Raw genomic sequence first — 17166 nt, forward strand, 5'->3', positions numbered from 1 at the left:
GTGAATGATTATTAATCTCTGTGTGTGTATGAATCATTATTAATCTCTGTGAGAGTGTGAATGATTATTAATCTCTGTGTGTGTATGAATCATTATTAATCTCTGTGAGAGTGTGAATGATTATTAATCTCTGTGAGAGTGAGAATGATTATTAATCTCTGTGAGAGTGTGAATGATTATTAATCTGTGTGAGAGTGTGAATGATTATTAATCTCTGTGAGAGTGTGAATGATTATTAATCTCTGTGAGAGAGGGAATGATTATTAATCTCTGTGAGATTGTGAATGATTATTAATCTGTGTGAGAGTGTGAATGATTATTAATCTGTGTGAGAGTGTGAATGATTATTAATCTCTGTGAGAGTGTGAATTATTATTAATCTCTGTGAGAGTGTGAATGATTATTAATCTCTGTGAGAGTGTGAATGATTACTAATCTCTGTGAGAGTGTGAATGATTATTAATCTGTGTGGTTGTGAATGATTACTAATCTGTGAGAGTGTGAATGATTATTAATCTGTGTGAGTATGAATGATTATTAATCTGTGTGAGTGTGAATGATTATTAATCTCTGTGAGAGTGTGAATCATTATTAATCTGTGTGAGTGTGAATGATTATTAATCTGTGTGAGAGAGTGAATCATTATTCATCTGTGTGGGCTTGAATGATTTTTAATCTGCGTGGGTGTGAATGATTTTTAATCTGTGTGGGTGTGAATGATTATTAATCTGTGAGAGTGTGAATGATTATTAATCTCTGTGAGAGTGTGAATGATTACTAATCTCTGTGAGAGTGTGAATGATTATTAATCTGTGTGGTTGTGAATGATTACTAATCTGTGAGAGTGTGAATGATTATTCATCTGTGTGAGTATGAATGATTATTAATCTGTGTGAGTGTGAATGATTATTAATCTCTGTGAGAGTGTGAATCATTATTAATCTGTGTGAGTGTGAATGATTATTAATCTGTGAGAGTGTGAATGATTATTAATCTCTGTGAGAGTGTGAATGATTATTAATCTGTGTAGGTGAGAATGATTTCTCTCAGACTTTAATCTACAGGTTTGTTTATTACATCTCAATTCTAATTGTTCCGTTTAAATACCCTTTAACTGCAGTTCGATTGAATTTTTATTTGCTAGCGTTAGTTTCCTGTTTCCTGCCTGAAACTTTGTTTACAACATTACAAATCCGTATCAGCCAGCCAGATCCAGTGGCTGTTTACAAATTGCCCTTTTCTGTTTATCTCCCCAATTACATTATCTAAACTGAATTCCTGGCTGGATCCCATTATCTAAACTGAGTTTCTGGCTGATTCCAAAGAGCTGAAATCCATCACAGAGAATAATAGCAGCTGAGCTGTTGTTCTGTATTCCACTGTCCATCCAACACCTCATCTCTAGTCCTGACTGCATACAACACCATTTAAAATGTCTGATTTGTTTACTTCATTTCTGATTATTGTTTATTTCACTTGCTTCGGCAATGTAAACATACGGTTCCCCATGCCAATGAAGCTCACTTAAAAAATGTATTTAATTTATTTTAATTGAAAGAAAGAGAGAGGGAGATATAACATTTTAAAAACTCCAGTCTTGACTGTATGCAACAGCTTATAGATCCACCATGGAGCAGTGTGAAGGGAGAAGAGATGGTTCCTCAACATGGTGTGAAGGGAGGAGAGATGGTTCCTCAACATGGTGTGAAGGGAGGAGAGATGGTTCCTCAACATGGTGTGAAGGGAGGAGAGATGGTTCCTCAACATGGTGTGAAGGAAGAAGAGATGGTTCCTCAACATGGTGTGAAGGGAGAAGAGATGGTTCCTCAACATGGTGTGAAGGGAGAAGAGATGGTTCCTCAACATGGTGTGAAGGGAGGAGAGATGGTTCCTCAATGTGGTGTGAAGGGAGAAGAGATGGTTCCTCAACATGGTGTGAAGGAAGAAGAGATGGTTCCTCAACATGGTGTGAAGGGAGAAGAGATGGTTCCTCAACATGGTGTGAAGGGAGGAGAGATGGTTCCTCAATGTGGTGTGAAGGGAGAAGAGATGGTTCCTCAACATGGTGTGAAGGAAGAAGAGATGGTTCCTCAACATGGTGTGAAGGGAGAAGAGATGGTTCCTCAACATGGTGTGAAGGAAGAAGAGATGGTTCCTCAACATGGTGTGAAGGGAGAAGAGATGGTTCCTCAACATGGTGTGAAGGGAGAAGAGATGGTTCCTCAACATGGTGTGAAGGGAGAAGAGATGGTTCCTCAACATGGTGTGAAGGGAGAAGAGATGGTTGGTCAACATGGTGTGAAGGGAGAAGAGATGGTTCCTCAACATGGTGTGAAGGGAGAAGAGATGGTTCCTCAACATGGTGTGAAGGGAGAAGAGATGGTTCCTCAACATGGTGTGAAGGAAGGAGAGATGGTTCTACTATATGATGTGAAGGGAGAAGAGATGGTTCCTCAACATGGTGTGAAGGGAGGAGAGATGGTTCCTCAACATGGTGTGAAGGGAGGAGAGATGGTTCCTCAACATGGTGTGAAGGAAGAAGAGATGGTTCCTCAACATGGTGTGAAGGGAGAAGAGATGGTTCCTCAACATGGTGTGAAGGGAGAAGAGATGGTTCCTCAACATGGTGTGAAGGGAGGAGAGATGGTTCCTCAATGTGGTGTGAAGGGAGAAGAGATGGTTCCTCAACATGGTGTGAAGGAAGAAGAGATGGTTCCTCAACATGGTGTGAAGGGAGAAGAGATGGTTCCTCAACATGGTGTGAAGGAAGAAGAGATGGTTCCTCAACATGGTGTGAAGGGAGAAGAGATGGTTCCTCAACATGGTGTGAAGGGAGAAGAGATGGTTCCTCAACATGGTGTGAAGGGAGAAGAGATGGTTCCTCAAAATGGTGTGAAGGGAGAAGAGATGGTTGGTCAACATGGTGTGAAGGGAGAAGAGATGGTTCCTCAACATGGTGTGAAGGGAGAAAAGATGGTTCCTCAACATGGTGTGAAGGGAGAAGAGATGGTTCCTCAACATGGTGTGAAGGAAGGAGAGATGGTTCTACTATATGATGTGAAGGGAGAAGAGATGGTTCTACTATATGATGTGAAGGAAGGAGAGATGGTTCTACTATATGATGTGAAGGAAGGAGATATGGTTCTACTATATGATGTGAAGGAAGGAGAGATGGTTCCTCAACATGGTGTGAAGGAATGAGAGATGGTTCTACTATATGATGTGAAGGAAGGAGAGGTGGTTCTACTATATGATGTGAAGGGAGAAGAGATGGTTGGTCAACATGGTGTGAAGGGAGAAGAGATGGTTCTACAACATGGTGTGACGGGAGAAGAGATGGTTCCTCAACATGGTGTTAAGGGAGAAGAGATGGTTCCTCAACATGGTGTGAAGGGAGAAGAGATGGTTCTACTATATGATGTGAAGGGAGAAGAGATGGTTCTACAGCCACTTGAGAGATGAAGAACCTGTGGGTGAGGATAATGCCTTCTCTCCATGAAGATAGTGTATAATTACACAGACAAACTGCCCTGGTTTACATAATCACACTACAGCTAGCTAGCTACAAGTCATCGTGACAGTTCCCCCCCCCCCCCCCCACCCCACCCCCCACTCCCTTCTCCACCTCTCTCTCATTTTTCTCTTTCTCTCCCTCTCTCTTCTCCACCTCTCCCTCTCTCTCCCTCTCTCTTTCCCCCCACTCTCTTTTCTGTCTCTCTCTCTCTCTGTCTCTTCTTTCCCTCCCTCTCTCTTCTCCACCTCTCTCTCTCTCCGTCTCTCTCTTTCCCTCCCTCTCAATCACTGAATAGATTAACCCACTCCCAGATTACTGGTAATTATTTGCTGGAGCTCAGGGAGGAACTTGCTTTTCCTTGTTAAGCCCCGTGGCATTGGTCCCACTCCCAACCACAGAGAGAGAGAGAGAGAGAGAGAGAGAGAGAGAGAGAGAGAGCTAGAGAGAGAGGGGGAGAGAGGGAGAGAGAGAGAGAGAGAGAGAGAGAGAGAGAGAGAGGGGGGGGGGGGGAGAGAGAGAGAGAGAGAGAGAGAGGGGGAGAGCTAGAGGGAGAGGGGGAGAGAGGGAGAGAGAGAGAGAGAGAGAGAGAGAGAGGGGGGAGAGCTAGAGAGAGAGGGGGAGAGAGGGAGAAAGAGAGAGAGAGAGAGAGAGAGAGAGAGAGGGAGATAGAGATATAGATAGGTAGAGATAGTCAGATGGAGTCAGAGAGATAGAGAAAAAGAGAAAGTGTGTGTGAGAGAGAGAGACAGAGAGTCAGAAGGAGTCATAGAGATAGAGAGAAAGAGATAGAGAAGACGGCCCAACAGAGATGGATATGGGTGGCCTGGCCTGCCCTTGGCTTCATGCTAGCTCGGCCATCATCCTAACCCTAGGTGCTCTCCAGACCCCTCTAGGTAATGCAGTCATGCATCACCAAATCTGCATCAAGTGTCAATCCAGTAGCTGAAGGGCTGTTTGAAGTCTCCTCTCTCTTCTCCTTCTTTGTCTTGTCTTTCCAATGTGGGTGGTGATGAAACCCTGATGGAGGCAGGCAACACATTCATCCACCCCCAGTAGACAGACAGCAGAAATGACTGCAGGGGGGGGGGGGGGGTCCACATGTACACTGGTATCTGCATTATACTGTATCAGGATCACAACGCATCTCAAGAGTATATGGAGTAGCTACGGGGGTTAGTGAGGATCATATTTCATCCGCTCTAGAAGTGAGTAAGGAGTGAAACTCAGTGACGTAACTGGACTCATTGTAGATAATGGTGTTGTTGACATAATGCATACGGAAGCATGATGAAGTGTCACGGATACACATGGAGTGGCAATTAGCTTGCCCTTGATCTTAATTAATTCCATTATAATACGCAGATTATAGAACATATCATATATTGTCCAACATTTGCGGGTGAACAATATGCCCACGCGCAACAATTAGTTTTAGGTGAAGAAAAAAAAACAAGGTGTTTTTTTGTTGTTGTTCAAAAGTGGGTAAAAATGAAATTTGCTGATGTGACATGAAATGGGGTTCTCAACCAAATAGCAGATGTCGAGAGAGTCTCGTTTAAATAGGCTCATTTTCCTGCCTCCAAATACAACATGTTAATCTGTAGCCTACCACCGTAGGCTGTGACATAGCTTCTTTTTTATATATTACATCACGAGCACGAGACAATTCCCCCTAGCAGGTAACTAGATAGTCTCAAAGTTGTTGTTTTTCAGAAATAAAGATTCATCCATTCGTTCTCTAATTGTATAATATCGGGGGCCATTCACTCTAAGTGGTAGCGGCGTCACTATCAGAATACTAAACAGCGCACCTAAAGTCAACCTGGAGGCGCTGGCAGGTCTGTGACCAACATTCGATACTTTGGCTCCATATCGTTGTTCATTAACCTACTACACGACCCCGTAAAGGTACTTACCCGGGGTTTCAGGAGGAAATGCACGAGATCCACAAGACTAAACCCCGCAACAACAACAACGAAAAGAGCACAAAATGACCCATCATGTAAAACGTGGTTATTGTAAGTTAATAAAAAATATCGTGATGTATTATATTACAAAACTGCAGTGCATGGTCGTTACTCATCAAGTCAGTCACAATCCCCGAGTTACTAACCAAAGCAGCTCACGTCTGCTATTCGGATGAGTGTACTGCAAGAATATCTATCGAGACTCCGCTCAAAGCCTGCATTGAGCGCAGCCGAAGAAAAATGCGTCCCTGGCACTCCATCCAAAAACCCCTTGCATTTTCCGCGCACGTCCATAAAGCTACAATCGATTTTTCTCCCGGACCCAAAAAATAAAGCAGAACCAGAAGAAATACTGCAATGACGTACCTTTCACACACGAGAACATCATTGAAAATATGAGATTCCAGAATATAATTCCAGTTCTAATCCTCATGGTTCTAGATTGAACTAAATCCGTCCGGCAGCATTTAACGCTTCTTCTATTGATCATGTCAGATAGTTCGATAGATCCCGCGTAGTATCCGTCTCTATGCACAGTTTTCATATTTACAACTAAACACGTATTTAGGTTGGGAAGTATTCCTTTTCAGCCAGAGACAGCAATCCGTAGTGCTATGCCAGACGCTGAGAACGAAGCTAAAAGTGAACAGTGGATTTGAGGATAGCACAGCAGCGGCAGCAACCTTGATGTGGACTCAACCATCTCGCCGAGAGGGGCATCAAGTATAATCTCTGGTGTGTTCTTGTCTATCGCTGTATCTCCCTGCACCTCGCTGCCTCTCTGCTCTGGCTCTGCTCTGCTCAAACCTCCGCGATGGATAGCTGTGCTTTAGGATGCTGCCGTATCAATCGGGCCATTGAACTGGACTCCGTGCATTTGCAAGCTGCTGAACAAATCATTACCTCAATTGAAAACCCAATACAAGCACACGTGTATAAAACCAATGAGAGATCATGGCAGCGTGTTGTTTTGGGGGCAGCTGGATGTAAAGGCTTGACAGCAATGTCATTCTAAAAAAAAAGCTGAAGAAACAAACCCGCCTGCTAGGCAACAGCAGAACTATCATTTATTGTCGCTGATGAGAATCACATTTGCAATACAAAGACGAGATGATTATTGTAAAGAATGCTGAACTGCACGAGGCAAGAGTTCTTCTGCCCTCTGCAGGTTTTAGTAGTCACTTTAAACAGGAAGTGAATGCTGTGATTTAAATTGTCTTAACTGAAACAGCACACCAAACTATTCCATCATTCGTTGTGAAGGGTTAGCCTATTTCTATGACGTTTTGGGAAGAAAAGTATGTCCGTCTGATGCCTATAAAGTGTTAATTTAACGTTTTAGTAGCTTGAAAAGTTATAAGTGAATCTTAGTGAAATCAGTGAATCAAACGAAGTGAATATGAGCTATTGTTAAGTACATGCTGGGCTTTACTTCTGGCCATAAAGCAACACAATCTCACATTCAATTCGTGCAAATTTGTACAAAAAAAAGTATTTCTGCAGATTTCGTGCATTTTTGTTGTTGTTGTTGCGTTTCTGTGTGGCTTAATTCGTATGAAAAGACTCGATTGTTTGTGCTACTTAATTGGTAGGAAAATACATTTTGGGGGGTTATTAGATATTATGGTGTTCTACATTTTTTGATGTTCCGCATCTATTTATGTATATATATAAAAAGTGTAAACAACCCGATATTGTTAATCAACCAGATTGTCACCAAAACAGTCATATTTAGTGGAGCCTACATTACACAGTTTCCTTCATAATTAGTGGAGCCTACATTACACAGTTTCCTTCATATTTAGTGGAGCCTACATTACACAGTTTCCTTCATATTTAGTGAAGCCTACATTACAGTTTCCTTCATATTTAGTGGAGCCTACATTACAATTTCCTTCATATTTAGTGGAGCCTACATTACAGTTTCCTTCATATTTAGTGAAGCCTACATTACAGTTTCCTTCATATTTAGTGGAGCCTACATTACAATTTCCTTCATATTTAGTGGAGCCTACATTACAATTTCCTTCATATTTAGTGGAGCCTACATTACAATTTCCTTCATATTTAGTGGAGCCTACATTACAATTTCCTTCATATTTAGTGGAGCCTACATTACAATTTCCTTCATATTTAGTGGAGCCTACATTACAATTTCCTTCATATTTAGTGAAGCCTACATTACACAGTTTCCTTCATATTTAGTGGAGCCTACATTACACAGTTTCCTTCATATTTAGTGGAGCCTACATTACACAGTTTCCTTCATATTTAGTGGAGCCTACATTACACAGTTTCCTTCATATTTAGTGGAGCCTACATTACACAGTTTCCTTCATATTTAGTGGAGCCTACATTACACAGTTTCCTTCATATTTAGTGGAGCCTTCATTATACAGTTTCCTTCATATTTAGTGGAGCTTACATTACACAGTTTCCTTCATATTTAGTGGAGCCTACATTACACAGTTTCCTTCATATTTAGTGGAGCCTTCATTATACAGTTTCCTTCATATTTAGTGGAGCCTACATTACACAGTTTCCTTCATATTTAGTGGAGCCTACATTACACAGTTTCCTTCATATTTAGTGGAGCCTACATTACACAGTTTCCTTCATATTTAGTGGAGCCTACATTATACAGTTTCCTTCATATTTAGTGGAGCCTACATTACACAGTTTCCTTCATATTTAGTGGAGCCACCATTACAGTTTCCTTCATATTTAGTGAAGCCTTCATTATACAATTTCCTTCATAATTAGTGAAGCCTACATTACAGTTTCCTTCATATTTAGTGGAGCCTTTATTACACAGTTTCCTTCATAATTAGTGAAGCCTACATTACACAGTTTCCTTCATAATTAGTGAAGCCTACATTACAGTTTCCTTCATAATTAGTGAAGCCTACATTACACAATTTCCTTCATATTTAGTGAAGCCTACATTACAGTTTCCTTCATATTTAGTGAAGCCTACATTACACAATTTCCTTCATAATGCATTTCATACAAAGCTACAGTTGAAGTCAGAAGTTTACATACACCTTAGCCAAATACATTTCAACTCAGTTTTTTCACAATTCCTGACATTTAATCAGAGTAAATTTCCCTGTCTTAGGTCAGTTAGGATCATCACTTTATTTTAAGAATGTGAAATGTCAGAATAATAGCAGAGATAATGATTTGTTTCAGATTTTATTTCTTTCATCACATTCCCAGTGGGTCAGAAGTTTACATACACTCAATTAGTATTTGGTAGCATTGCCTTTAAATTGTTTAACTTGGGTCAAACATTTCTGGTAGCCTTCCACAAGCTTCCCACAAAAAGTTGGGTGAATTTTGGCCCATTCCTCCTGACAGAGCTGGTGTAACTGAGTGAGGTTTGTAGGCCTCCTTGCTCGCAAACACTTTTTCAGCCCACTATTTTTTTATAGGATTGAGGCCAGGGCTTTGTGATGGCCACTCCAATACCTCGACTTTGTTGTCCTTAAGCCATTTTTTCACAACTTTGGAAGTATGCTTGTGGTCATTGTCCATCTGGAAGATCCATTTTTGACCAAGCTTTAACTTCCTGACTGATGTCTTGAGATGTTGCTTCAATATATCCACATAATTTTCCTTCCTCGTGACGCCATCTATTTTATGAAGTGCACCAGTTCCTCCTGCAGCAAAGCAACCCCACAACATGATGATGCCACCCCCATGCTTCACGGTTGGGATGGTGTTCTTCGGCTTGCAATCCTCCCCCTTTTTCCTCCAAACATAACGATGGTCATTATGGCCAAACAGTTCTATTTTTGTTTCATCAGACCAGAGGACATTTCGCCAAAAAGTACGATCTTTGTCCCCATGTGCGGTTGCAAACCGTAGTCTGGCTTTTTTATGACGTTTTGTAGCAGTGGCTTCTTCCTTGCTGAGCGGCCTTTCAGGTTATGTCGATATAGGACTCATTTTACTGTGGATAAAGTTACTTTGCACCTCTTTCCTCCAGAATCTTCACAAGGTCCTTTGCTGTTGTTCTGGGATTGATTTGTACTTTTCGCACCAAAGTACATTAATCTCTATGAGACAGAACGCGTCTCCTTCTTGAGCGGTATGACAGCTGTGTGGTCTCATGGTGTTTAAACTTGCGTACTATTGTTTGTACAGATGAATGTGGTACCTCCAGGTGTTTGGAAATTGCTCCCAAGGATGAACCAGACTTGTGGAGATCTAAAAAAAAATTCTGAGGTCTTGGCTGATTTCTTTTGATTTTCCCATAATGTCAAGCAAAGACTAACTGAGTTTGAAGGTAGGCCTTGAAATACATCCACAGGTACACCTCCTATTGACTCAAATTATGTCAATTAGCCTATCAGAAGCTTCCAAAGCCATGACATAATTTCCCAAGCTGTTTAAAGGCACAGTCAACTTAGTGTATGTAAACTTCTGACCCTCTGGAATTGTGATACAGTGAATTATAAGTGAAATAATCTGTCTGTAAACAATTGTTGGAAAAATGACTTGTGTCAAGCACAAAGTAGATGTCTCTCTGTAAATAAATGGACGCTACCCGTTATGAAACAGGAAATGTCTCTCTGTAAATAAATGGACGCTACCCGTTATGAAACAGGAAATGTCTCTCTGTAAATAAATGGACGCTACCCGTTATAAAACAGGAAATGTCTCTCTGTAAATAAATGGACGCTACCCGTTATGAAACAGGAAATGTCTCTCTGTAAATAAATGGACGCTACCCGTTATAAAACAGGAAATGTCTCTCTGTAAATAAATGGACGCTACCCGTTATAAAACAGGAAATGTCTCTCTGTAAATAAATGGACGCTACCCATTATAAAACAGGAAATGTCTCTCTGTAAATAAATGGAGGCTACCCGTTATAAAACAGGAAATGTCTCTCTGTAAATAAATGGACGCTACCCGTTATAAAACAGGAAATGTCTCTCTGTAAATAAATGGACACTACCCGTTATAAAACAGGAAATGTCTCTCTGTAAATAAATGGACACTACCCGTTATAAAACAGGAAATGTCTCTCTGTAAATAAATGGACGCTACCTGTTATAAAACAGGAAATGTCTCTCTGTAAATAAAGGGTGAGAGATGCTCAGTCTGAAGCCGTTCAGCTATAGGTTTCACACCCCTGTCATAACCTTTACAACTTGTCTTATTTACAGCCTCTGGGGTACAACATGTTGGGCAAAGTGGTATAGGAGAGTCTGACATATAACCTCTATCTTGAGCTCAGTCTTCGCCAATGAGAATCCCAAAAAAAGGGGGCCTAGCTTCGTCCTTCATGACTGGGAAAGGCCTCGATTCTAGGCCGTAGAAAATCCTCCATCCCCATCTCATTAGATCAGAACAGGGTGGATTCAACAGTGATTCATATTACTGCTTTGCCTCCTAAAAGTAAAAAAAATAAAAGTTGTGTTTTGCTGCGTAGTAACACACTTACATCATCTGTCTGTCAGTCTATTAGATATATACAGTACAGTTACAACAGAACAGCATGGTTGTAGTAACACACTGACATCATCTGTCTACCTATAAGATGTGGATCCCTGTCAGGCTATTAGATATATACAGTACAGTTAAAACAGAACAGAATGGTTGTAGTAACACACTTACATCATCTGTCTGTCAGTCTATTAGATATATACAGTACAGTTACAACAGAACAGCGTGGTTGTAGTAACACACTTACATCATCTGTCTGTCAGTCTATTAGATATATAAAGTACAGTTACAACAGAACAGCGTGGTTGTAGTAACACACTTACATCATCTGTCTGTCAGTCTATTAGATATATACAGTACAGTTACAACAGAACAGCATGGTTGTAGTAACACACTTACATCATCTGTCTGTCAGTCTATTAGATATATACAGTACAGTTACAACAGAACAGCATGGTTGTAGTAACACACTGACATCATCTGTCTGTCAGTCTATTAGATATATACAGTACAGTTACAACAGAACAGCATGGTTGTAGTAACACACTGACATCATCTGTCTGTCAGTCTATTAGATATATACAGTACAGTTACAACAGAACAGCATGGTTGTAGTAACACACTGACATCATCTGTCTGTCAGTCTATTAGATATATACAGTACAGTTACAACAGAACAGCATGGTTGTAGTAACACACTGACATCATCTGTCTGTCAGTCTATTAGATATATACAGTACAGTTACAACAGAACAGCATGGTTGTAGTAACACACTGACATCATCTGTCTGTCAGTCTATTAGATATATACAGGACAGTTACAACAGAACAGCATGGTTGTAGTAGCACACTGACATCATCTGTCTGTCAGTCTATTAGATATATACAGTACAGTTACAACAGAACAGCATGGTTGTAGTAACACACTGACATCATCTGTCTGTCAGTCTATTAGATATATACAGTACAGTTACAACAGAACAGCATGGTTGTAGTAACACACTGACATCATCTGTCTGTCAGTCTATTAGATATATACAGTACAGTTACAACAGAACAGCATGGTTGTAGTAACACACTGACATCATCTGTCTGTCAGTCTATTAGATATATACAGTACAGTTACAACAGAACAGCATGGTTGTAGTAGCACACTGACATCATCTGTCTGTCAGGCTATTAGATATATACAGTACAGTTACAACAGAACAGCATGGTTGTAATAACACACTGACATCATCTGTCTGTCAGGCTATTAGATATATACAGTACAGTTACAACAGAACAGCATGGTTGTAGTAACACACTGACATCATCTGTCTGTCAGGCTATTAGATATATACAGTACAGTTACAACAGAACAGCATGGTTGTAATAACACACTGACATCATCTGTCTGTCAGGCTATTAGATATATACAGTACAGTTACAACAGAACAGCATGGTTGTAGTAACACACTGACATCATCTGTCTGTCAGGCTATTAGATATATACAGTACAGTTACAACAGAACAGCATGGTTGTAGTAACACACTGACATCATCTGTCTGTCAGTCTATTAGATATATACAGTACAGTTACAACAGAACAGCATGGTTGTAGTAACACACTGACATCATCTGTCTGTCAGTCTATTAGATATATACAGTACAGTTACAACAGAACAGCGTGGTTGTAGTAACACACTGACATCATCTGTCTGTCAGTCTATTAGATATATACAGTACAGTTACAACAGAACAGCATGGTTGTAGTAACACACTGACATCATCTGTCTGTCAGGCTATTAGATATATACAGTACAGTTACAACAGAACAGCGTGGTTGTAGTAACACACTGACATCATCTGTCTGTCAGTCTATTAGATATATACAGTACAGTTACAACAGAACAGCATGGTTGTAGTAACACACTTACATCATCTGTCTGTCAGTCTATTAGATATATACAGTACAGTTACAACAGAACAGCATGGTTGTAGTAACACACTGACATCATCTGTCTGTCAGGCTATTAGATATATACAGTACAGTTACAACAGAACAGCATGGTTGTAGTAACACACTGACATCATCTGTCTGTCAGGCTATTAGATATATACAGTACAGTTACAACAGAACAGCATGGTTGTAATAACACACTGACATCATCTGTCTGTCAGTCTATTAGATATATACAGTACAGTTACAACAGAACAGCATGGTTGTAGTAACACACTGACATCATCTGTCTGTCAGGCTATTAGATATATACAGTACAGTTACAACAGAACAGCATGGTTGTAATAACACACTGACATCATCTGTCTGTCAGTCTATTAGATATATACAGTACAGTTACAACAGAACAGCATGGTTGTAGTAACACACTGACATCATCTGTCTGTCAGGCTATTAGATATATACAGGACAGTTACAACAGAACAGCATGGTTGTAGTAACACACTGACATCATCTGTCTGTCAGGCTATTAGATATATACAGTACAGTTACAACAGAACAGCATGGTTGTAGTAACACACTGACATCATCTGTCTGTCAGGCTATTAGATATATACAGTACAGTTACAACAGAACAGCATGGTTGTAGTAACACACTGACATCATCTGTCTGTCAGGCTATTAGATATATACAGTACAGTTACAACAGAACAGCATGGTTGTAATAACACACTGACATCATCTGTCTGTCAGGCTATTAGATATATACAGTACAGTTACAACAGAACAGCGTGGTTGTAGTAACACACTGACATCATCTGTCTGTCAGTCTATTAGATATATACAGTACAGTTACAACAGAACAGCATGGTTGTAGTAACACACTGACATCATCTGTCTGTCAGGCTATTAGATATATACAGTACAGTTACAACAGAACAGCATGGTTGTAATAACACACTGACATCATCTGTCTGTCAGGCTATTAGATATATACAGTACAGTTACAACAGAACAGCGTGGTTGTAGTAACACACTGACATCATCTGTCTGTCAGTCTATTAGATATATACAGTACAGTTACAACAGAACAGCATGGTTGTAGTAACACACTGACATCATCTGTCTGTCAGGCTATTAGATATATACAGTACAGTTACAACAGAACAGCATGGTTGTAGTAACACACTTACATCATCTGTCTGTCAGTCTATTAGATATATACAGTACAGTTACAACAGAACAGCATGGTTGTAGTAACACATCATCATCTGTCTACCCATTAGATATATACAGTACAGTTACAACAGAACAGCATGGTTGTAGTAACACACTTACATCATCTGTCTGTCAGTCTATTAGATATATACAGTACAGTTACAACAGAACAGCATGGTTGTAGTAACACACTGACATCATCTGTCTGTCAGTCTATTAGATATATACAGTACAGTTACAACAGAACAGCATGGTTGTAGTAACACACTGACATCATCTGTCTGTCAGTCTATTAGATATATACAGTACAGTTACAACAGAACAGCATGGTTGTAGTAACACACTTACATCATCTGTCTGTCAGTCTATTAGATATATACAGTACAGTTACAACAGAACAGCATGGTTGTAGTAACACATCATCATCTGTCTACCCATTAGATATATACAGTACAGTTACAACAGAACAGCATGGTTGTAGTAACACACTTACATCATCTGTCTGTCAGTCTATTAGATATATACAGTACAGTTACAACAGAACAGCATGGTTGTAGTAACACACTGACATCATCTGTCTGTCAGTCTATTAGATATATACAGTACAGTTACAACAGAACAGCATGGTTGTAGTAACACACTGACATCATCTGTCTGTCAGTCTATTAGATATATACAGTACAGTTACAACAGAACAGCATGGTTGTAGTAACACACTGACATCATCTGTCTGTCAGTCTATTAGATATATACAGGACAGTTACAACAGAACAGCATGGTTGTAGTAACACACTGACATCATCTGTCTGTCAGTCTATTAGATATATACAGTACAGTTACAACAGAACAGCATGGTTGTAGTAACACACTGACATCATCTGTCTGTCAGTCTATTAGATATATACAGGACAGTTACAACAGAACAGCATGGTTGTAGTAACACACTGACATCATCTGTCTGTCAGTCTATTAGATATATACAGTACAGTTACAACAGAACAGCATGGTTGTAGTAACACACTGACATCATCTGTCTGTCAGTCTATTAGATATATACAGGACAGTTACAACAGAACAGCATGGTTGTAGTAACACACTGACATCATCTGTCTGTCAGTCTATTAGATATATACAGTACAGTTACAACAGAACAGCATGGTTGTAGTAACACACTGACATCATCTGTCTGTCAGGCTATTAGATATATACAGTACAGTTACAACAGAACAGCATGGTTGTAGTAACACACTTACATCATCTGTCTGTCAGTCTATTAGATATATACAGTACAGTTACAACAGAACAGCATGGTTGTAGTAACACACTTACATCATCTGTCTGTCAGTCTATTAGATATATACAGGACAGTTACAACAGAACAGCATGGTTGTAGTAACACACTGACATCATCTGTCTGTCAGTCTATTAGATATATACAGTACAGTTACAACAGAACAGCATGGTTGTAGTAACACACTGACATCATCTGTCTGTCAGTCTATTAGATATATACAGTACAGTTACAACAGAACAGCATGGTTGTAGTAACACACTGACATCATCTGTCTGTCAGTCTATTAGATATATACAGTACAGTTACAACAGAACAGCATGGTTGTAGTAACACACTGACATCATCTGTCTGTCAGTCTATTAGATATATACAGTACAGTTACAACAGAACAGCATGGTTGTAGTAGCACACTGACATCATCTGTCTGTCAGTCTATTAGATATATACAGGACAGTTACAACAGAACAGCATGGTTGTAGTAACACACTGACATCATCTGTCTGTCAGTCTATTAGATATATACAGTACAGTTACAATAGAACAGCATGGTTGTAGTAACACACTGACATCATCTGTCTGTCAGTCTATTAGATATATACAGTACAGTTACAACAGAACAGCATGGTTGTAGTAACACACTGACATCATCTGTCTGTCAGTCTATTAGATATATACAGTACAGTTACAACAGAACAGCATGGTTGTAGTAACACACTGACATCATCTGTCTGTCAGTCTATTAGATATATACAGTACAGTTACAACAGAACAGCATGGTTGTAGTAACACACTGACATCATCTGTCTGTCAGGCTATTAGATATATACAGTACAGTTACAACAGAACAGCATGGTTGTAGTAACACACTGACATCATCTGTCTGTCAGGCTATTAGATATATACAGTACAGTTACAACAGAACAGCGTGGTTGTAGTAACACACTGACATCATCTGTCTGTCAGTCTATTAGATATATACAGGACAGTTACAACAGAACAGCATGGTTGTAGTAACACACTGACATCATCTGTCTGTCAGTCTATTAGATATATACAGTACAGTTACAACAGAACAGCATGGTTGTAGTAACACACTGACATCATCTGTCTGTCAGTCTATTAGATATATACAGGACAGTTACAACAGAACAGCATGGTTGTAGTAACACACTGACATCATCTGTCTGTCAGTCTATTAGATATATACAGTACAGTTACAACAGAACAGCATGGTTGTAGTAACACACTGACATCATCTGTCTGTCAGGCTATTAGATATATACAGTACAGTTACAACAGAACAGCATGGTTGTAGTAACACACTTACATCATCTGTCTGTCAGTCTATTAGATATATACAGTACAGTTACAACAGAACAGCATGGTTGTAGTAACACACTTACATCATCTGTCTGTCAGTCTATTAGATATATACAGTACAGTTACAGCAGAACAGCATGGTTGTAGTAACACACTGACATCATCTGTCTGTCAGTCTATTAGATATATACAGTACAGTTACAACAGAACAGCATGGTTGTAGTAACACACTGACATCATCTGTCTGTCAGTCTATTAGATATATACAGTACAGTTACAACAGAACAGCATGGTTGTAGTAACACACTGACATCATCTGTCTGTCAGTCTATTAGATATATACAGTACAGTTACAACAGAACAGCATGGTTGTAGTAACACACTGACATCATCTGTCTGTCAGTCTATTAGATATATACAGTACAGTTACAACAGAACAGCATGGTTGTAGTAG

The 17166-nt window shown here is 39.6% G+C and overlaps 1 protein-coding gene across 1 annotated transcript in view; it reads right to left on the bottom strand.

The window, feature by feature from the left end:
- The window catches only part of LOC139405210 (CUB and sushi domain-containing protein 3-like), a gene marked incomplete at its 3' end in the record, with an annotated part of 429588 nt that extends 423563 nt beyond the window's left edge, over positions 1–6025 (bottom strand). The window contains exon 1 of the mRNA XM_071147639.1: positions 5848–6025. Coding sequence (XP_071003740.1) covers positions 5848–6025 — 178 coding nt within the window. The remainder of the gene's footprint in view (positions 1–5847) is intronic.
- Positions 6026–17166: the final 11141 nt, after the last annotated feature.

Source organism: Oncorhynchus clarkii, unplaced genomic scaffold (assembly GCF_045791955.1).
Source record: "Oncorhynchus clarkii lewisi isolate Uvic-CL-2024 unplaced genomic scaffold, UVic_Ocla_1.0 unplaced_contig_6320_pilon_pilon, whole genome shotgun sequence".
Classification (NCBI taxonomy): Eukaryota; Metazoa; Chordata; class Actinopteri; order Salmoniformes; family Salmonidae; genus Oncorhynchus; species Oncorhynchus clarkii.